Source organism: Anastrepha obliqua, chromosome 3, assembly GCF_027943255.1.
Source record: "Anastrepha obliqua isolate idAnaObli1 chromosome 3, idAnaObli1_1.0, whole genome shotgun sequence".
Classification (NCBI taxonomy): domain Eukaryota; kingdom Metazoa; phylum Arthropoda; class Insecta; order Diptera; family Tephritidae; genus Anastrepha; species Anastrepha obliqua.
In genome coordinates this window covers 72578905-72605579 of record NC_072894.1, presented here as the reverse complement: position 1 = coordinate 72605579, position 26675 = coordinate 72578905, and the positions used below count along the sequence as shown (strand labels likewise).

The following is a 26675-nucleotide window of genomic DNA, read 5'->3' as shown; positions in this document are numbered from 1 at the left end:
ATTTTCATTTGTTCTTGGTGTCCAATTTCTTCAATAAGTGTGACCAATGCATTACTCGTACCTGTAATTATTGCCATTTCTGAGAATAATTTTGGTGAATGGATAAGCGCATATGCCTACAATATACCACCAGAATCCATGTGAGCATACAAGCCATGGACTCGTTTGGTTGTCATGCTTGTGACGTTTCTCACGGACTGCTTGATTTGCTGAAATTAATATCCATGTGCACAGGAGCTGGTGTTAGCTTTCTTAATGCTTACACAATGTTATTTCTTTGAAACATAAATGCGGGTATAGAAACAACAAATGTATGTACACGTTTCCATTTTAAGGGAAATACAACTCCAAAGACGTTATGATGAATCAATATTATTTAATCAATTCAATTCCGTGCGTCATCAAATTATTGTCATGTAATGGGTGTTTTTTTAATGTACAGAGTTTTGGATAGGAGAACCTAGGAAACCAATAGTCAAAAAAAGGCTTGATTTTGACATATCTCGCTTGCAAATTTACCAAATATTTATCAATCAAAGAGATTTGATTTCCAAAAGCCACTTACATATATGTCACTTTGAACCCATTACATATAGTACTTTTTTCTGGCTTAATGGTTTAAATATCTGGTGGCCACCAAGTGCCCAAATGCCAAACACCAAAATATAGAAACAGTTTTTTTATAATAGCGGTCGCCCTCATTAGCAATACAGTCTGGTGCAGACCATGTTTTCCAATTGTGGATTCGCGACCACAAATTTTATTATAAAATTTTCAGCCTTAAGAGCAATCCCCGAGCCAGATCACCAGATGTAACATCAATAGACTTGAAATAATCTAAAAAGTTTTTTGAGGTATGCCCTATGTTCATTGCGTTTCAATGATTCTATTCCCTCTTACACTGCCAGATGCATGCCCATTAACCTGAAATTATTATACAAATTTTATTTTCGTCATAATACGCGGTACTATTGATTCTCCATTCTTTCTGGAACGCATTTATTTTAGTATATGAGATATTAAAGGAGGAGCCTAAGGATTTGCGCAGTTTTTCTCAGGAAGTTGTCAGAGCTATTTCTGCTGCTATTGCTCAATTTATAGAAATTTAAAAGAGCCTTATCTGCTTCCCAATTCTTCGACTCTAAGAAATTCAATATTTTCTAGATTGCTAAAAAATAAATAAATATCCCTAAGCTTCTCGGGACTCTTTAAATTCATTTGTTTTTTTTTGTTCGTAAAACCATTTTCGTGGCTCTTATGAAGCGCAGTATTGGTCCAACCTCCTCACTGGACATGCCCGTAAGATAAGTAAAAAAGTTTCTACCTTGAAAACTTGCTCTGATCTCAGCTAAGGCTGGACAATTCCAAAGAAAGTGCTTAACTGTTTCTTCCACATTCTCATTTCTGCAACTTTTACAAAAACGTTTTTCGAGATATCATCTCTTGAAAAGCTGAGCAGTTCCTTTGCCTTTTTATTATTTATTTGTGGTCGTAATAACTTAGCTGTTCCGCTTGCTTACATCGGCTTTACAATTTCCCTCAATATCTCTGTGCCCCAAAACCCAATTAAGCCTGACCTTGAATACGACACTATAGTTTAGGGCTGTCCGGCAGTCCTGTGCAAACTTTGATCTTAGTATAGCTGCATTCATTGACTTTATGGTCACCTGGCTATCTGAAAATGTATTTATTGTATGTCCGCCTGATAAACACTGCAATAGTCTGGTAATCGAATAGATAGATCAAGTCTTAATTTCTTCGAAAATACTCCATAGACAACCCGTTTAGCTTGGAACCTGTGTACTTATAGGTTGGCATGAATTTAAGCGGATGTTGATTAAACCATTTCTTATACGATTTTGCGTTTATAATTCGCAGCACAATTAAAATAAATGAGAGCTATGACATAAAAACATTTGAGTACTGTGAGAGGCTTGGGCATAGCGGGTAGACATTAATAAATTGACTACTTAATGAAGTTAGGAACCAGATACAACTAAAGGATTTGAAGCGAAAATTTGGCGCCTCATTGACAGGTTAAGGCTGGTCATGCTGGGAAAAGTGGTACAAATTTGTTTATAACAGTTATATTTATTACAAATAATGCAAAAAAAGATAATTTAATTGATCTGTGTTTATGTATATATATATATATATTTGGCGCGTACCCCCGTTTTGGGTGTTTGGCCGAGCTCCTCCTCCTATTTGTGGTGTGCGTCTTGATGTTGTTCCACAAATGGAGGAACCTACAGTTTCAATCCGACTCCGAACGGCAGATAATTTATTATCTAGAAATGTGTAGAAAAATGTAGAATGAAAAATGTAGAAAGTGTAAGCTCTCCAACGGACCCTTGGTCGGAAAATGCTTGTTATACCACATCTTAGAGCATGAAGATATAAAACGAGCCAATTAATTGTTCGTTAGATACATTGGCCCTTACATATTAAACGAGAAAAGGGACTTCTACGAATAAAATTTAATTTTTGCCACGCACACATTTCGTTTGGTTTACTCAGTCCTTCGTCTTGCTCAGTTATGTTCCAACAACAAGATGCAACCTTCATTTAAAGAAGAAAATTTAAATAAATAATAAGCGCATTGAGAGGGGCAAATTTTTAGGTTTTCTCTGTAATGAATCCTATTTTTCTGGTCCTATAGTACTGCTTGAAATGCTATATTTATTACTTTTGAAAAAGCATGTCTTATCCGTAAAGAACGCACTTTTTCAAATGGATCGTTTTTCAGACGTGGTTATGTAACTATGGGTCAGTTGCTGACACAAGCGCTTTAATGGATGTGAAACGCAAGTCACTTATTACAAAATACTCAACTTAGTGCTATACACCACTGAGCGTGAAACGGGAATAAGGGCCACGAGTGGCTAAGTGGATTGAGTTGTACGTGCTAAAGTGCGATGTGCTTTGTAATCATGCTTGAAAGCTCATACAAATCTACATGCACATATGTGTGTACTCATGTTGTTCAATCAAATGTATTACCAAGTATGTTTGGCATTTTGTTGTAATGCTAACAAATACAAACGCATGTACTTACATGGTTGAGATAACAAACGTGCGAATAGCGCAACAAAGGCAACAGTTGGAATTGGCATCAGCTGGTAGCAACGACAATTTAATCCTTATTATAGCCATTTGATGTTTTAGGCACATCCTACTCGAAATATATCCTTCTCTAATCTTTTTCCACTTTGTTAAGTCACAGGCTTATCGCTTTATAATTCGAACAAATAAAAACATTCCAAAACAGCATTCGTTTCATTAAGCCAATAATGCATAGATTATAATCTCTGGGAAATGAAAATGAATTCTTAACTACATAAATACAAATAACCTTAAATATAGGATTGATTCCACGTTGTTCACAGGCAATGTGAGTATACCAGCGCATCTCTTGATTGTAAGGAGCGCTGAAACTTCACCGATTCAGATATATAGGAGTTGTTTTATTTTTTTTTTGAATTTTCAGGTGGCGCAAAATTAATCACCCAGTTTTGTATTTGAAAATTATTGAATAAAATAAAAAAAAAATTAAATAAAAAAATGACTTTGAGTGATGGAATTTTTTTAATTTTCAGGTGGCGAAAAAATTAATTATCCAGTTTTGTACTTGAAAATTATTAAATAAAATTAAAAAAAAAAATTAAATAAAAAAATGACTTTGAGTGTTGAAATTTTTTGACGTTTCTGGTGGCGCAAAATTAATTATCCAGTTTTGTATTTGATAATTATTAAATAAAATTAAAAAAATATTAAATAAAAAAATGATTTTTAGTGATGGAATTTTTGAATTTTCAGGTGGCGCAAAATTAATCATCCAGATTTGTATTTGAAAATTATTAATTATTATAAAATTAAAAAAATAATAAATAAAGAAATTATACTGAGTGATGACTTTTGACCTTTACGCCCGCCATTGCTTGTCTGTTTTTATACAGCAGCTCTACTTTTCACAAATTTCAATTATGATTGACGTACTGCACTATTTGTAAAAAATATAAATAATCCGATAGCATGATTAATTTTGTGTCACTTTGTATGATAATCAAAATGTGCCTTTAAAATATGCCTTCCTCCATAGGCTTAAACTTTTTATTCAATTTCTACCTTTGCTCATTACGAGTTGGCATATCTCGAATTTGCTATTAAATAAGTTTGCACTTTTCATTTCGAATTAATAAAGCAATAAATTTGGCATTGCAAAATAGTTCCACTTGGTTTAAATAATTGAGTAATGAAACTTCTTTCTGCTGTGGCTCTGCTTTCTGTGACCTTTTGATATTTTTCAACTCAAACACTGACCTTCGTAATTTCTTCGCACAGAGAGCGCGTCTCAAAGGTGCCCACTCTAGCCAGCCTTCCAGTTTCCCATGAATTCTCTGTAATCGAATTCCCATTATCTACATAGCGAATTACCGAACACATTCAAAAACACATAACGCACCAACATTGACTAAGCACTCAGGAGCACCCAACTTGCCGCTCTTTAGCAACTCTACATTTGTCTCTCTAACATGGCACACATACCAACACACTTTAACCCACATCATTTGTGAGTTGTTCCTTTGAAATTGGCTTAGCACTTCTCATACTACTACACATAAAATATATATATGTATGTATACCTTAGTATAGCGTGGCGACCCGTCGCCACGGCAAGCGTCGCCACGCCAACGATTCGGTTTACAAGTGAGCCTATAGATGTTTCACATCAAAATTTTTTCTAATAGCAGTCGCCCCTGGGCAGGCACTGGCAATCCTCCGATATGAAAAAAGCTCCTCATAAAAAATACCTGCCGTTCGGAGTCGTCGTAAAATTGTGGATCCCTCCATTTTTGTGAAATAACATCAAGACGCACGCTACAAATAGAAGGAGGAGAAAAGGAAGAAAAATAGTAATAACAAAATTGGATAGCGTATAAACTCTAGCGAAATCGAGCTACTCAATTTATGCGTGAGACCAAAATATCATATGTTGTTTTCAGCTCAGGAAAAATAGATTTTAGTTAACTAAAATTTAAAATTTTGCAAAGAAAAAATTGAAATTATTCTTTTAGGATCAATTACAACCTCATGTGATATTAGAAACAAATTCGTTTTTTCACAAGTCACCGAATCTGATAAATACTGTGCATTCTATCAAATAAGTCAATCCCGGTAGGAAGGGTCAAGAAGTGCTTAAGATGTATTAAATTGGTTTTGCTTTACGTACATTCTAAATTTTTCATTAAAATCACTAAGGGAAGAAGTTAAACATCCAAACTTAATGTACTTATAAATATCCAGCACAAAGGCATAATTCAAAATTGAACAATGCGAGTTTTTGGTTCCAACAAGACGGCGCTACTTGCCATACAGCCCGTGAAACAATAGATTTAATAAATCCTGATAAAATATGAAACCTCGGCAATTTTAAAACGAGCCTTAATCTAAGATTACTTAATTTTTTTTTAGATTGATCTACGGTTGAGATGCGTATGCATATAATTATGTCCGAATTAGGTTACATCCTGCATTGCTTTGGCTATGTAAAGTGCGATTCGGCACCAATTGAAAATACTATTATTTACTGTTGAAAGTTTGTCCCATAAAAAAAACCTTAAAAATCGAGCATTCCATACTAAGGATTTGCAATAAAAATGACACGTCTGTGAATACAGACGTTCTTGGAAAATGTTGCTTCACAGCTTCGATTCGCACTTTCTCATTCGAAAAGACAAACCTGTTATATAGAAAGTAGTCAAATACAAAAATAGTCCTGCACAAACTTTGTTCCCAAGCAAACCGTAAATTATATATAGGTACAAGTACATTCTGTGAGAATGAACCAAATCTGCCTCAAAATATAGCCTGCCATAGCCAGCCTGCCTTGGGAAGTTAAAAACTTAATCCCACACATGTGTATGAGTTCCTTTTTATAAGAGGCTATGTTCCCTTTTTTCATATGTCGTAACGCGTCGCTTAAAAATCTTCACGCATTCTTAACTTGTCGTAGAATCTTAAAAGAGGATTTCTACAGCCAGTTCGACGACATTCTACGAACATGCGCACATATACTATATACCTATTACTTGTGATTACATTTGCGGGCACACGCATATTCTCCGAGTAATTATTCTTCTATTTATACCATATAATTGTCCACTACCCTGTAAGACTGCTGAGTTCTACGACAGTCGGCTCAACGTTACCGGAACGACCTGGATTTATATACAGCCAAGGACTATCACTCCAGCAGCATTTTCCAAACAAGAACAGCTGAGTGCCACATAAATGCAAAGGTGACAAAAGTAGCAAACTACTAATTTTTGTTCTTGCCTCGGGAAACAATGAGTCTTTTTTTATTGTTTTATTTGTCTTTTCTCTTATAGCAATGCCATATATCTGCATTGCTCTAAAAGGGTAAAACAACTAATAATTTTATGCTTACTCCTGGCTAATAAACAGTTTATTGTTATCTCACAAACACCTCAGTGCCTAAAGTGCTTAGCAATGTCTGGTAGGGTAGCTTTACCCTAATAGAAGCTCGCGTGTGTTGATATTGATTTTTGTTTGGAAAATTCAGACACACTTTTAAATAATTAGAACAGTTATAACAAACTGACATACTTTAAAATCCATGAAGAAATCTGAACACGTTAAACTCGTTTGATTTCATTTTCATAAGTTTAATTTGGTTACATGCGAACATGGCTTACTGGCGTACATACACGCTTCCATATACATTCAACTTCAAATTGAAGCACATCAACACATACGTACATTACAAGCCGTCGTTAACTCTTTTATTCGTCAGCATTAGCGGCACGAAATCAATTTCTTGATTCATTGGGCTTTCAAGCGCTTCAATGGTCATTAAAAGATAAAAGAAGAGATCTAGCACAATTTAACTACGACCATTACTCTGCAGGAAATTGCATTGACATGGAACTGGTGAACTTTTAGGCAATTTAGACTAGTATGTTTTTCGTTGTGCCTATGTCTGGAACTGATGAATATTACACAACGATGTGAGGTGCGAATCGTCCTGTGCCACATCCTTTAGTGGGAGAGACAAAAATAAGTTCATATTCTGTTATGGTTTTTTTATTTGGTTTTCTTTATTAGATTGGGAAAAAAATTTGTATGGTACAAAATATTCACTTAAAATTTGTGACTGCTAAAGTTCTGTATTGCAAAATTTTGTTTGATAAAATTCCATATTCTCGGAATTTTCAATAAAGAAAATTATATCAAGACAATATTATTAAAAAATAAAAAGCGGTAGCCCTGGGCAGGCAATGGCAAATCTCCTAGTGTAATCTTGCCATGGAAAAGCTCCTCATAAAAAACCATTTGCCGTTATTAGAGTTTATTTAGAAAGTTGATCTGTATCATCTTCTACATTTTGGATGCATATTATAGTAACTCTCCAAGGCATGGTTAGGTTAGGTCGTAGCGCTTGTCCAATATCTACCATGGGACAAACTCAGACTCATAGCCAATTGTGATGCCGTAGGCGAAGCTTGCTCTTATATCTTCTGAAACCAATGTGAACCGCTCAGAAACTTTAAATGATCCAAAAGAACTTCCAACTCATTGAAAAATAGTTGACCTAAAATGGTAAATCTGCGTTTAGATAGAGCAGGACAGTGACACAGAAGGTCAAAAATCATCTCTTCCTCACCCCGACGGCTTCTGCTTCAGACATAGAAGTTGTATGTCTGCACGCTCGTCCTCTGGACGTATCAGCCTGTGTACTAAGGTTATGCTTATTTTGACTTAGCATGATAAGAAGCTGATGGTTTGTTGCTAATCCTTCCTCTTATATGTCCTAGGGCATAATAGTCTATAACTTTTAACTCATTGGTATTCGACGGATTGCTCTGGCATTTTCTCAGCGAACCCACAAAAAATAAACTCCATTTATTCACCATGTCCCATCTTACCAAGGTAGTATATTATATTGTTTGGTTCTTCGAAGTAACCAATAAGAGGTCTTAGATTCTACCTATTAAGTCCTCTTCGAGAAGGATTCAAGATGTTACGCGATTGCAATTTTCACCTCGATTTGCGGCGTTTGTTAGCAAACTGACCATCTTCTTAACAAGCAGCGACAGCAGAGAGTTTTGCAGTCGTCCACAACTAAGATGACAAATTAAAAAGTTTGGTCCTCCGAAGCAAAATTACGGGAATAATTTCAATTGCATATAAAATTTGGCAGGAGAATTCTGCCCGCTCCCTTCACACGTATTTTTACGCTTTCCAATGAATCGGTTAACGATTCGATGTTGGCTACACCCTCTGACTTCTCTCCACCGTAGACCATAAGTTTCGATGAAGTCTGATATGAGAACTTCGGCCTCAGTTGGCCTCCCACTTGATCACAAATGACGATAGCGAAAACCTCATTGGCAGACTTTACTGGAACCTTGGTCCAGTACTAGTACGAGTATCTGGCAGATTGGATGCATTACTATACAAAACTTAGAATCCTTAACCAATAGGTGGTGTTATCGTTCAACAGCTTTCCGTTCCGAATTACCAAAGAGAATATGTACCATATTCATATATTAAAATGGCATTGAGCAATGCATGAAATGTAGCTAAAATTATCAACAGGACAGGTGATGGTTACCCAAGCTGCATGAGTTAATCTAAAATTATAACTATCGAAGTAACACTTAAAATTAATCTAATTAACTCCTACAAAGCCACCATAGCTTCTTTCAACTAGACCGGTGCTTCGTATGTAGTATTCGGCTTTTTGAATGTAATGAATAACTAATAAGTCTGTCTGGTGCATATTCCTCTTGTTTAATCAATAAGTGTTTGACAGGCGTAAAAAACCTTTATTACTTTATTCGTAATAGCTTTGAGGCGTGCATTCCACTGGAGGGTCTTACTTGGAGTTACTTCTAGATTTTACTTCTAGTATGTTTTTTCTTCAATTATTTCACTCCAATTTGAAATAATGAAGCTTAAATTTATTGGACTTAAAATAGCAAATCGACCCATATCTTTTCACGTTGACACTGCCAAACTCTATAGGCAAATATCAGTAGTAGAAATTTGCTTAGAGAAGTTATTTGTAATTGGCGAAATGCCATCAGCTCCGAAGCAGATGCTTTTTTCTATTAGTTCAGGTTTTCCCTGCAGGGTAACAACTACAAAGCGATAGCAACCACATGGACACGCTGGTTTGTTAAAAGTTAAAGAACCCTCAAAGTTGTTTATGCTTCCGCTTGCTTACCCAACCATCTTCAATAATCGCTCCTCGCTAGCCACGTCGTTCGCCAGGCTCTTTTTTTCAACTTTCTTTCCCCATTTTTTTTTGTAAAGAAACTGGCACAACGGCGATTAAACTCTTTTTAGTGGATTTTTTTGCATAAGTGTGGATGTGTATATATACAAGTATAGTGGGGGCACAAATCGCTACTTAAGATAAGCATTGTAGCAGAGCGCAGTAGTTCAAAGTTCGCATTTTATACAACAACATTAGCAATACTTCGAGGGCGAACTGTATTACGATATTAAATTATATTAAGGTAATTTAAAAGAAAGTTTTTCATGTAGGAGCATAGTTATTTATATTCGAAAAAGTGTGTATACATACATGTAACATCACTCCATATGGTTAGTATAAAAGTAAAGCCGCTGACCTTGAAAGGATACGTTTATAAAATTCTAAATGTTGCCCGCGGCACATCATTTTTCATTTAACAAAACAAAACATAATCGGAGCAAAAATTTTACATATACATAAATACTCCGGCCAAAGTAAATCCACTTTCTTGCTAAACCCACTTCTACGCCTCTTAAGTAAAACATTTTTAATGTTATTCTAAGGCGAAAGAATAAATAACACAAGTCTGGAATGTATTTTTTTTTTTTGTTTTGTTATGTATTGTGACCGTCGTAGCCGGATGAGTTTGTGCCTTTCACAGGGAACGTTTTAGAAACCTACGGGGGGTATGAAACACTAAATGTTGTTTTTTTTCAATGACGCTAGGCAACCAGTGTAAAATCTTCGAGTGATTTCTGCCATGAAAAAGCTTCTCATAAAAAATATTTGCTCTTCGAAGTCGGCTTCAAACTGTAGATCTCTCCATTTGCGCAGCAATATCAAGACGCACACTACAAATTGGAAGGACATATGTACAATATATATATAATATATTAACTTTAACCGAGTTTTCGCTCCACTTTGTGCTGCTATTCTTTGTGTTGTACCGAAAATGGTGCCCAACTACAATAGAATATATTTCTGGATATATTTTTTTTATGACACAAATCCACTCTATGGTGTTCACTTGCTCACCGAAGGGCGTCAGCTGTTGCAAACAGCTTTTTGATATGTAATATTCAGAATCTAACTTTCAAATCAAACTTTCAACTTTATACAAAATTTAGAATTTTAATTTAAGTTTGAACTTTTTAATCTGAATTTTTTAAAAATGTGTCGGTATGCATTAATAGCAGCATTATGGCTCATGAAATTCTCGTAAAATAAGCGGCTAAATTTTGTCTTGACTTTTAATATTTTTATTTGTTTCTGAGGACCTTTCCGATTTTTTTTTTCAAGTACCAAATGCAATCTATATAATAACTGGCAGTGTGGGAATATGTGTGAAATGAGCGGACAGGATTCTGTTGCCGAGTCCTCGGTGTCGTAGCAGCTGAAGTTACTCTCACAATTGTGTTTTTCACCTTAACGGATGGCCAAACCTCGTAATTTATTATCCCTGTGTAAGAATAATCCTTCTTTTAATGGAATTAAATTAAATACAAACAACTATCAACTCTGAATCAAAAGCCTACACGCAACTGAGAAACCAATAAATCGCACTTTACCAAGTTTGTGATATTTTGTGGCGGCAAGTACAAGAATTAGATCCAACGACTTAACTTTATCAGAAATTATTATTATAATAAACAGCTACACATTTCAAAATAGGCCACTTTTAGTTTGAACAAAGTGAATAAAGGAAAAATATATCATTGCAACCTTCACTAGACAATCTGCAATTGTTACCTTTTTCCAATATTGCAGTTAGAAAACGGTGGTAGATGCTTGACAGCTTGAGAAATAGTGCAAAATTTGGTAATGAAGCACAAGGCGAATGTATTGATTAGTAAAAAAAAATATTTGTCAAAAAATATAAACTGGTTGATTCTATTGGTAGAAAGTTTGGGCTGTGTTTAGGAACATAAAGTAATGTGTGTAGAGTAACAAGTGTTTATGGATACTACAATGGCTGTTACCAATGGAGGTTGAGTTTCAAATTCGAGTATAACTGAGTTAAAAATATCAAACTTCCCAAGTTTCTATTATATGGTAAGTTGCAGACCAATAAGGGCAATTTTTCAGATTTATACTTTTTTAAGTATTCTTGTCCCAAGCCCTGATAGTAGGCTCTCCTTTACTTGTCGACTCCTGTGTCCTACAACATTTTTTCTGTTATTTAGACTGAGACTGGAGTTTTAAGCAAACTCCACCTAAAGTGAACTAAGGGTATGGACCTACCTTTATGCTATAGGGGAAGATATTTTCACAGTGACTTGGACCTTGGCTGATATAAAAAGACAATGTGAAAGATTGGGGGTCAGAAGTGGTATTACTAGGTTGCATGAGAAGGTTGCATGGCATTCTTGGCGTCTTGAATAATATGCTTATAATACGTTCGGCTGAGTGCTCCATGGAGATTTTGTACCATATGTCGTTGTTTAGTGGCAACCAAGGTCATCATCTGGAAAATTCCAGTCTGTCATCCGAAGCGGCCTCAGATGGCGAATAGCGGAATGGTCGGTAGATATACAGAGTAAGTGGGAAATAAAATCCCTCCCGCGGACCAAAACTGGAAAGCGTCTATCTTGGAGTGAGCAGTTATTCTGTCAGCGACTGTCTTCATGTGACAAGAAGTTGCATTAACACCTGCCAGTAGATATAAAATGGAGGTATCTGGCGGCCCCAGCACCAGGATCGGATACAGAGGTCCAATCAGCCCCTCTTCATAATTAGTAATCGATTATTGAAACCGGAACAAGAAGAAGAAATAACAAACTGACTGAATCATTGAGAACTTTACGGTCCTCTGCTCCTTGTAATTTAAAGCCGTTAGATCTTTTTCTGTTTATGAAAGCTTTCCTGAAATTGGGCTGGCACTAAGCGAAAATTTCATCATCACTTTTTAAATAAATACTAAAATAAATAAAAAAAATTATTAGGAGTTTGGCCGAGCTTCTCCTCCCATTTGTGGCCTACACCTTGTTGCTGTTTTACTTTTGTTTTACTTTTTCTGTCATCTTGTTCTTTCATGTACCGAGATTTGAGTCCACGCACTCCCGAATGAAAGTCACGCGCTATCCTGTTCGTCTACGGCGGCCGAAAAATAAATACTGCGTTTGTATAAATGTCACGTTTTAAAATAGGTGGCATGAATGTCCGATTATTCTTACAGAGGATGGTGCATATAGAGTTTTTTTATCATATGTTATTTCTACAGTACTTACAGCACTATTAGTATTAGTATCATATCTCGAAGAATGGAAGTAAAACGTTCAAGCGCTTATCCTGAAATATTGCAAATTTATTTCGAAAGTCTAACAGTGCGTTTGTTGAAAATGAGTCAAAATTATCCTATTTAACACAGCAGATTTTCAGCTCGGCAGTTACGTTAATAAGTAAAGCTGCCAATACCACAGAGTGGAGCGGTGGCATCACTGGCCCTTTTTTCTTTGAAAATGCACAATTTCGATCAGCGGTGAGTGCTACAGGGCTATTAGAAATTAATTCAGCAGGACGGGGTGCCATGCCGCATCTCCCATGCCACAATCGGTCTTATTCGCCCCAAGTTGGCTAATTGCGTCATCAGCCGTCTCGCCGACTGATGTTATGCGAACAATCCATTAACGATTCAGATCCTTAAGGCGGATACCGCGGAAGCCATTCGCGAGATAGGGCCAGAAACCGTCATCAAAGTTTTGGAAAACTGAGTTAACAGAATGCGCTACTCGGCTGCAAGCCGTGGCAGCTACTTGCTTGTTTGCGTAAATAATAGAAATGTTTGCTCCTTCGAATTTGCCGAAAAAATTGATTATTGTGGATTTTTTTAATTTTTAAAAGGAGGACCACCCTGTGTATGAAATCGATAAATGGTCAGCTAAGCATAAACCTATACATAGTCATATACACACCACATATGCAAATTTTGATCCTTTATTCAATTCCCATGTGTGGTAATTTCCTCATTTACATATTTTTCAATTTTTACCCTTTTTAACTTTGCAAACAGACGCGTTCACATAACCAAGGAGACACTCAAGTGTTTGGATGGTGATTACGAAGTTGAAGAAGGTAAAGGTGCTGAACGTAACACGTATCTGAAGGATCATCAAATCGAAACTTATCTCATAGTGCCAGGTGATATTTATCGACCGGTAAGTGTAAGTATGTGCGTGCGTGTAAAAGAAATAGTTAACATTATCATGTGTACATATATAAGGAAACATAAAGGAAGTATAGTTTGAAATTACATAACAACATGCATGTGTACCAGTAAATAATACAGAGTTGCTACTCGATACGAGGCACGTGTTGCACGCGCATGAACGCCCATACGTAGGTATACCCACAGTTGCCCTTTGAACCCATCTACACACATTTGCTACATGCAAAAAAAAAAATATTTATACGTGCATACATTACCATGTGAGACGGGTTATGTAAAGCATCAAAAGGCGTCAAAATAAAACCAGTAAGGAAATGCTAAATTCGATCCAGGCCGAATTTTATATACCCGCGCACATATTACTAAACTTTTATTTGGGATGGCTCCAATTTTTTTAATCAAACGAACTTATTGGCGATGAGAGAGCTCATTAATATCATCGGTATACGTCAACAATCCTACGCTTTAAAAAAATTGTGCCTGAGCGATTAAGTTCTGCGGTATCAAACGGCTCGGCGAGGTCCTTCCCAATCCTAATCACGCTGCTCGTATTGAGCAACGTCATCTTGCATAGCCGTACTAGTTTTGCGGAGATACCAAATTAAGGCATCGCATAATATAGGTAGCTCCTTTCCGTACTATCGAATACCGCTTTGAAGTAGACAAAAAGATGGTGTGTTTCGATTCTCCTTTCCTGGTGTATTCTTAATATCTGGTCGATGGTGAACTTTCCAGTTCTAAAGCCATACTGGTAAGGTCCAATCAATTGGTTGATGGTGGGATTCAGCCTAGAACCTTAAAGGCGATATTCAGACGACTAATCCTGCGATAATTGGCTCAGATTGTATGGATTGAGCCTAGCACACGTAAGTTCCAATCGCCAGGCATGCTTTCATCCGACCATATTTTACATAGATGTATATTACATGATGCATGCACCTTACCAGCTCCTCGCCGCCATGTTTGAATAGCTCAGCCGGCAGTGCGTCAGCTCCCGCCGCTTTGTTGTTCATTAGCCGTGTTATCGCTATTCTCATCTCATCATACCGGGATCTTGACATTCTTTATGGAATGCGCAGCTGGCACTATTTAACGGGTTCAAAAAGTGTTCCCTCCATAATTTAAGTACACTCTGGATGTCAGTCAACGGATCGCAGGAAAGCACCCCGATCTTAAAACCTTCTGTAAGCCACCAAACGTTTTGGTAGAGTTTTCGGGCGTTGTTTCTATTGGCCTGCATCTCAAGCTCTTCGCACTCACGTAATTCGACCTCTTGTTTCTTCTTTTTGATAATATGTCTCTCTTCCTTTCTTAGCTCTCTGTAGCGATCCCACATGGTACCAACTGTTTTTTCGGCCTCGCCGGAATCCGGTTTCTTCTTCGGCGGCGGTACATAAAGAACGAGAAATGTTGGTACATTGTTCGTGCATGCTGCTATGTTGGGCAGTACTCTCTGACAGCAGGACTGAGAGTCGAGAGGCGAATATTCTGGCTGTCTGTTTTGATTGTAGCTTTGTTGAACGTTCTTTGCGTAGGTGCACAGAAGCGTGTGCGCAGTTTTGCTGCAACGCGGTAATGATCCGAGTAGATGTTGAGTTCTCACATCGTACGTACGTCTAAAACACTAGAAACGTGTCTTCCATCTATCACAACATGATCAATCTGGTTTCGCGTTTTTCGGTCAGGAGACAGCCACGTAGCTTGGTGTATCTTTTTTTGCGCTTATCCATTTTGAGCTTATCGCGGCGGTATTACAGCGTTATTTATAAAGAAAATATCTTGTTCTTCTGTTTTTGTTTGAAAACTAGCGTTATGTGACAGGTGGGCGTGGTTGTTAAGCGATTTCATCCATTTTCAATAATAAACTACTTTAGAAAAATAGTAATATGTGCACCAACTTTCATTAAAATATATTAATTTTTGCTCGAATCATCTGGCGCGCGAACTCAACCCTACGTCGACTCTTCTCATTATTCTGTGAATTTCGGTATATATAAGTATATAGGTACCTATACCTATCTGGATTCCTGTATACTGTTACATCCAACTATTAACTGCTAACTGTTGCAACTCAAATGCGTGCGGGTATAATAAAGTAAAATTGATTATAAGAATACAAATTGAAAAACACCTGCACCATTAGAAAAGCTGAACACAGCAATCGTACAAGCATAGAGTCCCACAACTGAAATTTTATTTGTTTTCATGCTCATATATGCGGGTGTCTCAATATAAATATGTTTGTATGTGTATGTGCAGCATAAGAAATCACGCAGTCGCCTTCAAGTGAATGGCAACATTTCCAAGGAGTTGCGGATGATGGGACATGCTGGCACACAGAAGAACACCTCCAAGTGAGTAAACGAATTGTGTTGACAGCAAAGAGTTTATTTTTACTTTTCCGTTACACATTTGAGCTTTACTATTTTGTTCTACGTATTTTTCCAACTTTTGTTTTTGTTGCTGATTGCCAGCATTCGCAGAATTTTTATGGGATACGCATAAATTATTTCAAGTAATGAAAGTATGAAAATCCTTACAGATTTGGCTTTGGCGATAGCTCGGAAGGTGCCAAGGATCCCGAGGATGAAGTGAATGAGTATTTGATGCGTGCAATTGATGCGCGTAGCATTGACCATTTACGGGCAGAGCATTGTCAGTCAGTGTTATTGTCCTTCAAGGATGAATCACTGGAGAAGAAGGTGTGTGAGATAAAAGGGAAAAAGCTAAAAACTATATGAAGTATTATAGATATATATATATATGTATATATAATATAGATTATATTATATATTCAAATTAAATTTATATCTGCATTTTAATGTAAACAGTTTAATTTAATATTGGTATAATTTTGTTTGTGTTTCATTTAGTATGGTTCGGAACCGGATCGTATGCTGAGCGTATATTTCTACTGCAGTTTTGTTGTACTCATTGCCACAACAGTTATAAGACTCTCCATTTTTAAACCGTAAGTTATAATTTTTTAAGCAGTTACATATATATTTTTACCTTTAAGTGATTGCTATATGGGTTGAAAAGTAATTGGTTTTTTTATTTCAACTGTGGGTTACAAATGTTGTTTGGTAATATGACTGATTAATTGGACCCCAATTTAGCGGATCGACCACACCAAATAGATTCATTTTCTTCTAGGGGCGGAAAAAGGAACTGACCACATTTCGCTAGATGTCTTTAGTGCGCCATATGTATCTCACGATTTATGGTATACATTGCATCAAGTTACACTACATGGTGAACTAAAGGTAACACCACGCCTCCAAAAGAGATCATTGATAGTTTGGTGTCCGGCCAAGCCAACTGTTTGTAATAGTAACTGTTTCTAAAAAATCAAACTTCTATACATTCTTCAGTACCATTACCCACAAGCTCAAAAGTCGAAACATACGACTAAAAAATGTTTGCTGTTTACAGATCTTCTAGTCGAAGGACGCTCTGGTTGGTAAAACGCCAAAAAATCGATAAAATCAGTGAGTCAAATTGGCAAATAAGCATTTATTTCATAGCTGAGGACGGACAGTTTGAAACTATTTTCATAAGACTGGATGGCTACCACACAAACAGACGCAAAGAATCGGTTGGGCAGAGCTAAAGCCTGGGCTTGCCGAAACGTAATGAAATCGACGTATTTTTGAAGTAGGTAATAACTGGCGGTCTAAAATTAGTCCACACGAAAACCGCAGTAGGACGCATTCGTAGCACCTTAGAGCTAAATAAACCATATGGAAACGAAAACGATTTATAAATAGTTTTGCAGTTGGGTAACAGTCTTTTGGTTAAACAAAAAATAGGTGCGTCTGAAACTCGGGCTTCGGGAAAATCGATAAAAATGAAGTGGTATCGCAGTAAACGTATTGCTTCTTAATTTTCACTAAAATATTTCGTACTCGATATTATGTCTCAATTCAAAATTAAATTAATAACAAATTGTTTCTCATTAGATATCAATTATGTCATGGTTGTTCAATTAGTTTTGGTTTCCATAAGAGTGGGCGTTACAACTAGCCTAAATTTGTTATAATTCTACAATCTTCAAATGCACTTATGTGAAGATGCATTTCAAGCACTTAATTCCATTTTTTTACGCAAAATTTTATGCAACTTCTTTGAACCATTTCTTGGGATAGCAGAAAATCGCCGAACACGAGAAATAGTAAAAAAAAATATAGGATATCGTATTGGAAAATTGTCGAACGACTGAAAGAGAATTACTAGAAGCCCTAGACATCTCATTGGGTAACGTAGGCAATATTTTGGCTTGAGTATTGGATTTCAGGAATATGAATGGGAAAAATTCGTATTCTTGAAGGGAAGAGTGGGCGGGGTGTAACGTTTAAAGCCAAATGTTTACGGATGGCTCGAAGTTGGACGAAAGCTCAAATTTAAGCTTCCAGACCACTGTAGTGTTTTCCAAGCAGAAGTAGTGGTTTGGTTGCTCGCTTCTGTAATATGTACTCCGACATCCAAGCGGCAATTAGGGCTTTGGGCTCATTGCTTGTACCCTCGAGATTAGTCGGGGAATGCCTGACTTCTATGCCGACTGCATCCGAATACTTCGATATTAGGCTCATTTGGGTTCCCGGTTATAGCGCATAGAGCGAAACTGCTGGGCCGATGACCCGGCCAGACCCTGGTGACGGCCAGACCCTGGTGACGGCCCTGGTGACGGCTTCATGGTAATATGAGAAGATTGGAGTTTCCTTGAGAACCCGTGGTCTGCTACTGGAAAATGGGCCTCGCGCCAACTTAGCAAGCGCTGTATTAGTGCGCAAACGTGCACGCGTAGATCGGGGGCACTCGAGAGAGGTAGGTATGCTTACCAGACATTGTCCGTTAGGTGTCCATGCGATGAGGCTTGGAGTTGTTTCAATGCCTTTCTGCAGAAGCTATTTGAAGTACGATGTGGAATCATCTCAGTAACTTCTCTGCTGCCTTGCTCTCATCGGGCAAAGGTTTAGACATCGGGGCTCTCCCTTTTTCGCTACGCCGGCGGATATTGCGGGTTTAAATATCACACATCTGATGAAATTCATCAGCAGCTTAAAGCGGTTAATACAAACGTAGATCGCCACTGTTGATCGTTTTCCTATAGCTTTAGTCGCTTTTTCCTTTTTCTTCGACCGGCCTGGCCCCTTCCCTTCTCCTTTTCCCTTCTCCTACCCCTATATGGTATCATAACGGACAAATTTTAAATTTTTGCCCAAATGGGCCCTTGCAAGTGCGGCAATTTTAACCTAACCTAACCTATTGGGTTTCCGAAAGCTGTATGCAGAAAGGTTGTCGTATTCTCTAACAATGGAACAGAAACACATTCGAATGCAGGGTACATTTACAGCGTTTTCAAAAGGGTAAAGTGGATTTTGTGCATCGATTCATCATTATTGATGAGACTTGGGTGTACCACATTGATGCAAAATTAAAACAAGGAGGTAAAAAGTGGTGTGAACCTGACTATGTGACGAGTTTGTGTCCAGAAATCGGTCAAGAAAGTGTTAGCATCAGGTTTTTGGGATGCAAAATGAATTTTGTCTGTGGATTACTTGCAAACTGGTAAAACAATAAACTCTGAATATTATTGTAACCTTATATACAAGCTTAAGGAAAAAAAAATGTGAAAAGATATCCAGTTGGCAAAAGAAAAAAAATTATTTTTCATCAGGACCATGCACGGTGTCACTAAAGTATTTTGACAATGGCTAAAATCCTTGAATTAAAGTTCGAAATTGTTGGAGCATTCACCTTATTCACCAGATTTAGCCCCTAGTCACTTCCATCTGTTTGCACACTTAAAAAAAAATCATGCCTGGAAAGGGTTTTTCATCAAATGATGAGGTCATAACAGCTGTGGAAGCGTATTTTGCAACTCTTCCAAATTCTCACTTCAGGGATGAAATTAATAAATTGGAATCTCGTTGGAACAAGTGTTTTGATGTTCAGGGAGACTTTATTGAATAATAAAGTGTATTTCAAACCATGAAATTGTATTTTTCTTATCGGGCTTTAAAACATATTGACAACATTGCGTGTAGTGCACCTCCTTTGAGAGCAGACTCTCACACGCAGTCAACTTTTGTCAACCCAACAAAATTGTCGGATACCTACAACTTGTTATTAGTGGTAACCCAGGTAGTGATGTCCATATATATATATATAATATATGTACGTAGCCCATATGTATATATATGGACTATTTCTGTGAATATTGTATTTTCCCGGAAATTGTATATATATGTAGAAGTACTTATATATAATATTTATAAATATATCATATCTTCGCCCGAAATCGTCTGCAATCTGTTGCGTGCGTCTTCATGTTAGGACCCACAGTGAGCCACGGTTTTATGTCGCAGCAGATTTCTATTATGAGGGACATTTTCATAACAAAAACACTCATAGGTTTGCCGTTGCCTGCCGGCATTTTTCTATCATTTTGGTGTATCATGACTAAATCGGGCCCTGCAGCATTTTACCTGCCACTAAATACTCCACTTGGATGAGATGTGATTGATTACCTTGGAAATATATTTAATTCCCTTAAATTTTTATTGAGCGTTAAAATAAAATTGTTGGAAGTAGAATACCATTTTTGTAAATCAAATACCATTTTCGTATAAGTCTATGAACAAACATAAATTATTGTTTTATGTACAGGTTCAGATTTTGAGATTTAATTTATTCATGTCAATTGGATTCGACCAAAAGCGAGCCAATATATTAAACAATATTTTTTATCTTGTTTTCATCTCTTCTTTTCAGGAATTTACTCACAATCACCACTTCCTGTGCGACAATAGTCATCGTCCTATTAATTTCGTTACTCGTTGCCGCTCATGTGAGCACAATGAAAGTACGTATACGCCATGGCAGTCAAATGGCAAAAGAAATTAATTTTGTATTTTCCCCCAAATCATTTACCATCACATACACATGAATGTTTTTATTTCGAAATGTATTTATCTAGCTTATATATGTATGTATTTCTGAACTATTTCTGTGAATATTGTATTTTACTGGAAATTGTATTTTATTCAATTTGATTATTTTATTATATTGTTAGAAATATACATACCTTACAATCAATGCAATATGTAGAACAAATTATTCAATTTTTTTTTTGTGTGTGTACTTCCAGCTACCGACTGGCTTCAAGAGATTCTCTTCACGCATTCATAACAATCGTTTGTTAGCACAGTGCTTAGCTTTTATAACTGTTACGCTGATTGCTCTGACTACCGTGTTAACAATGGTAAGTGGCAAATATTGAATGTTTGGTATTATGCTGGTCTACCCTTTGGGCGTAGTTTGGGTCGAAAGTGCACACTATAATATTTCCTATTGTTGTATTCACTGTTTGTGAAATATATTGTAAACATGGATTTATTTTTATTTTTTTACAATATTTTATATTTACAATTTGGCTTGAGCTTAGTACTTTTTCCTTTATCATACCTATGGTGTCAATAAATTTGAAGTCGGTTTTACAAGAGCATTTAAATACTATATGTAGAAAGCGACAGACATATTTGAATATTTCGTACTGGTTTTATATTTAGAAATATTGTGTAAAAATTGTATATCGTTATTTATTTGAAGAAAATGAAAAGAGGGCCTTGCGAATTGTGTGAATATTTATAAACTCATTAAATATCTTTAATGTAACATTTTGTTATTTTGCTTCTAAGAGCTATAGGAAAGTTTTTCAAAAAAACACACGTAAAATTCAGAAAATGCATGAAATTTTTATTTAAATCGATAGTACAGTCCATATAATTTAATGTTTGAAGATTACTTCATGCGACTGCGCTTCAAATGGTCCATCCGCTTAGTCCAATTTTGGCATATTCTTTCCAATTTTTCGGCGGTATCTCACATATAAATGCTTTAATGTTGCTTTCCAATACGTTAATTGAAGCAGGCTTGTCTGAATAGACATAAGCTTTAACATAGCCTTACAAAAAATAATCTAAAGGCGTTATATCGCACGATCTGGGTGACCAATTGACAGGTCTCGAACGTGAAATAAAATGTTCACCTAACTCGCCTCTCAAACCACATGTCATGCAAGTCAAGCTCTTGCATTTTGGGCAAAAAAAAGTTGGATATCATTTCACGGTAGCGCTCACAATTCACAGTTACGTTACAATTCGCAGCATCTTTGAAGAAGTACCGTCCAATGATACCTCCAGCCCGTAAACCACACCAAATTGGGACGTTTTCTGGATACATTGGATTTTTCTTTCGCAATATTTTCCACGTTGTTGAGTAACAGAGGCCCAATCTTCCATTATTGATGTTTTTATACCTCTGGGAGTTATTGTTGATAGCGTAGATGTCGGTGGCGATGGTGTAGGTCATGATGGTTTTGGTGGAGCTGTTGTTGGTAGAATAGTTGTTCGTGGTGTTGTTGTAGGTTCACAGAAGGTTACGGTCGATGGACTTCTCTACTTCAGTAAATGTTGAGTGGCGCAATGGACCACCACCGCCGGCGCTGAAATTTCTTTCGTTGTCAGCTATCCTCCGTTTAATCTGCCTTTTAAGGTCAGCTCAAATCGTACAAAGAGTTTCACATTTGTATTTCTGTGTATGCATGTCTGTATGTCAGGATTTGTTTTGCTTTATTTAATACGTCTACACGACGTGGCTACAGAAATCCAAATCCTACATCGCAGAATATCATAAGTTTAAGAAGATCAATAGGATCTCCGCAATGTAAAGTAAAAGTTAGTAAAACAGTTTAAGTTTACTTTAAAAAAATTTGATTTCTCTTGCGAGAGCAAAGGCAGCCGATTGAATCCGGTGAGTTAATACAACCAACTACATATTTATTTCGACAGCTGTGCCTAAATACCTGAATTCTTACTCTTCCTACCAGTTGCAGCACATTATTGTCCGCGTGACTCGCGAATGCAATTTGTTGTTGTTGTCACGCGCAAACCTGCAGATGCGTCGTCAGCAATATTGGTGGGAATAGAGTTTGGCCGGACGCTCGTTTGCTGGTGTTAACTTACATTATTCAAATAGCTTAAATAGTAGGAGTAAGAGAGATAGCATTGCATAGCATAGTGAGCATAGTAATGTTAAAATAATTATCTAAAGTACAGGGATTTTCCAAACAGAGGTATTATATTGATATTCAAAGAAAAATAATATTTTTAATTTAAATGATCGGATGTTTATTTCATTATAAAAAGGAAGATGTGCCGTTAATAGTGGAAAATAACAGCAAGCACATGACCACCACGACCACGCTTAGAGGACAATATCCTTTTCATGAAATTTTCCATAACCGAATTGCAAAGTGGATGCCCTATGCCCTCAATAGCCTCATGAATTCCATCTTTGAGGTCTTGAATCGACCCTGGGCTGATGGCGTAGACCTTCTCTTTCACGTGGTCCCAAAGAAAAATGTCACAAAGTGCTTAATCACAAGATCTCGGTGGCCAATTGTGATCACCTCTTCGAGAGATAACACGGTCCGAAAACGTTTCCCAAAAAAGATCAATGGTTTCGGTGCTTGTGGGGCACGTAGAATGAAGGATAGCTTAAACCTTTGTTGAATGCATATAAGTGAACTTAATATTAACCTTTAAGTGATCAGTTTCGTATTTAAAATTATTGTATAAATTATTATTATTATTATATTACATAGATCAAATTGATTAATGTGGGTGCCGCCACATATATAGTATTCATGCATTAATAAATGACGAATTCGTAACCGAACTTGTACCAGGCTCATACCCACCACTTTCCATTCAACCCCATTTCTTTGCGAAGGTCCAAATGCATTTAATTTATTGACCTCTTCGTCCTACCGGACATTAGATGAGAGTTTTTCAGCCCCAGGTGACTTCAGGTGCGCCTCATGCCAGGTTTAGCTTAGCCTTCAATTCTCCAGCTAGCATCTCAAATTGTGTGTTAGTAGTTTTTAACACTGAAAGAAGAATCATTTATTAAGGTAAGGCAAATATTCTTTTTTATGTTTTTTTTTTGGAGATTCTTCCATTTCAAATATAACACAACGAAATCAAAAGTTTTGTTTGTTTGTCATTACTCTTTATTAATGTGGCTGTTTTTTGGCATATGGAATTCTATTTTTTTGCATAAGAATCAACTGTTTTTGTCTGCTTTTGTGTTGAAATTGCGGAATACAAACAGACGAATGATATGACTCTAACACGAAACGAAGATTCGTTTACCAATCGAGAATGATGGCGTTCTACAAAGTTCTGAATCAACAATTTCTTTCACTAATTCAAGTTTTCTCTGCGAATGCCCTATATATACACATATACACTTACGTAGTTAGGCCTAAACATATACATACATATACACACATATCATAAATACAAAAAGTCATACACAAAATTTTCTGTGCCTGCGGCAATGTTTGCCTTACCGTCAAAATATTGCTGACTTCCGCTAGGAAGGTTTATTTGCAATACATAAAAGTCTTTAGCTTTAGCTGCTGCAAAAACGAAAAGTTTTGTCTCGCTCACTTTTGGCTATCACACCTGTCATTTCGCAGTCAAACATTTTCCGAAGCAAATAAGCAAAAGTGCTTCAACAAACAACTGCAGATGCGGGCGTACATAAATAAATATTTATAAGTCTGACATTAATAGGTATGTATGTACTTTAAGTTGGCATATTTATGCAAAGTGATTCAAAATTTCTAAGGAAGAACTACACGCAACATTTAACAGAGCATACGAGCATATGTATCAATTTGCGATGCTTTAAATAAATCATCCTTATAGAAACGCATACAAATATGTTCATATATATCTACTATACTATATACACATACGAATTTTGGTGAAACATAAATATTTGTTACGCAATAAACTGTATATATATGTATGTACGTAGTATACCTTGTAAATTGGCTTGAGCAAAACTATCATCAGAATACATAGACACTGAGTTGTAAGCACAAAGTTTGTATCTTTAAAAAATCCAGATGAAAGAATTATTTGCAGAATCCCATATTTATGGCTCTTCTTCTGAGTGAAATAAAAAGAAAACAAAGATGATTGAGAGTTTTTCGGTTCAACTAACATTAGTGAGGAGTTGAAATAAGTTGTTATGCTATATTAGTTTTGGTTACTTCAATAGCAAGTTAAGTGGTCATAAAATATTGCTTACAGTGCATTGAAAATTAATTGATGGCATTCTACTACCTCTAAACACAAAATTATAACAAATGTACGAGTATGTACGAGTATACTTTAGGTATATTTAGTGCAGAATATTTTTCATTGGATAGATATACAATTCTGCATACCTCTCCAAACTATCAAGCGGGCTATATACCTATACCAATATTAATTATTAATACAATACCAACCGCCAGGTGACGCCTTAAGTCAACTGATTTGAGCTCTATTTTGTTTTTTTTTGAGGTTAAATTGTCACATTTGTGAATAGCATTCCAAATATTATCGCCATTGCTTGACATTTATAGTTTGATAGTTATACCGTCCTAAGTAAATCTACCCCTGCACGTGCTTTCACTTTTTTACATATTAATAATGCATTTGAATTTGAATATAAACTCCTTATTGTTTATATTAAACTTCGCGTTAAAAATGCGCTCCAGATTCAATGGTGCGAAAGCCTTAGAAATATTTGGAAACTATTTTGGTAATGATAATCTTAAGAAAACTGCCCGAAGGGCATTAATGTTTCAGAAGATATCGTGAGGATGCCGAACGTAGTCGCAGGCCGTCGATGCTGAAAACTAATGAAAACATCAGTAAAGTAAAAATTGATCAATAACCACAAAGTAACCATCAGGCAGACTTCAATTTTGCTTATGGATTATTTTAGTTAAAGGTTTGGGCCTGCGCCGTGTTGCTGCGAAGTTGGTCCCAAAGGACCGGAATTGCATGCAAACAGGGACTGCGTTAATTTCGGCAAAGACATGCTTTTCAAAGCAGAGTCCCACCCAACATTCATCAAACGAATCATTACTGGAGAGGTGGGCTTATGAGTACGACACGCAATTTAGATATCAGGCGAGTGATTTGAGGGCATCGAAACACCACCGCGTTTTCCGTTAAAACAGAAAGCGATACTCACGGTTTTTAAGGAGTACAACGGTGTGGTACATCACGAATTTCCACCAGAAGATCAGACAGTTCCCCAAGAAGAAAGTGCTTGTAGGAAAACAACTCATCGATTTTAAACCATGATAAGCCACCATCGCACACTGTCATCATTACCCGTGAATGTTTGACCACAAACGAAACGAATACCATCCAACAGCCATCAAAATAACCAAATATGGCCCCCACTGACTTTTTTCTGTTTGATCGGGTCAGAAAACCACTAGGAGGAATGCTCTGATGGCTACACCGAAAATAAAGTTTCAGAAATGTTTTATTTGATGGGGAGTATGGTACTTTGAAGGCGATAATATCACTTTTGAGGAATAAACTTGTACTTTGAATATATTCCAGCAACTTTTTTATCAAGGGGTATGCCCTTTTAGGTATGTTTTCTTTTGGGTAGTGGGCACAAATATCTTAAATTGATTTACGACTAACTCTTTTCGTTGCCGAATACATTTTCTCGAACAAATAAATAATAGTCACAGGGTGCCGAATCAAAACTATTGATCGATAAGATGGGGCTTTATCGTCATCTGCCAACATTTGTAGCAAAGGGTCTTTCAAGAGACTCGCATAAAATAAAACAGGTCAAAAATTTCGATTAGCAAGTAATCATGCTCCAAAATATCAAAGTTTTTGCGATAATTTATTCTTAAATGCTAATTTCATAATAAGTTTCAATATTTTCTGTAGTGTCAAATTGCACCTCTGTTTACTTGGCAAGTGTCAAAGCTGACTTAAAAGTCACTATTTCCATCTAGGCGGCCCTTTTGAAAGACCCTTTATAATTCTTGAATAAGGACTCGAATTCGAAATGCGTTGAATGAATGAATTAATGAAAGCTTAAGATCTACTGTACCCTCTACACTTCACAATACCTCATCCCGACCAAGTTCCCTCAATAGACCTAAGATATGTAGTTCAGGGCTCAACTGAACGTGTTTTCCAGCTTAGACGCATATTTTTTCTTCTTGATATGGCATCGCATTTGTTATTAAATAGCCTTATATATCCTCTCTAAATATAATATAACAATAATAATTATATTACTTAGCACACTGAGCAAAAACTTTTGATAATTTTTTTGCTG

At 36.5% G+C, this 26675-nt stretch overlaps 1 protein-coding gene across 1 annotated transcript in view; it reads left to right on the top strand.

The window, feature by feature from the left end:
- LOC129242063 (uncharacterized) overlaps positions 1 to 26675 on the top strand; it is a 189761-nt gene that overhangs the window by 114362 nt on the left and 48724 nt on the right. Inside the window, exons 15-20 of the mRNA XM_054878623.1 lie at positions 13293 to 13437; positions 15708 to 15802; positions 15991 to 16150; positions 16322 to 16419; positions 20226 to 20316; positions 20602 to 20715. Coding sequence (XP_054734598.1) covers positions 13293 to 13437; positions 15708 to 15802; positions 15991 to 16150; positions 16322 to 16419; positions 20226 to 20316; positions 20602 to 20715 — 703 coding nt within the window. The remainder of the gene's footprint in view (positions 1 to 13292; positions 13438 to 15707; positions 15803 to 15990; positions 16151 to 16321; positions 16420 to 20225; positions 20317 to 20601; positions 20716 to 26675) is intronic.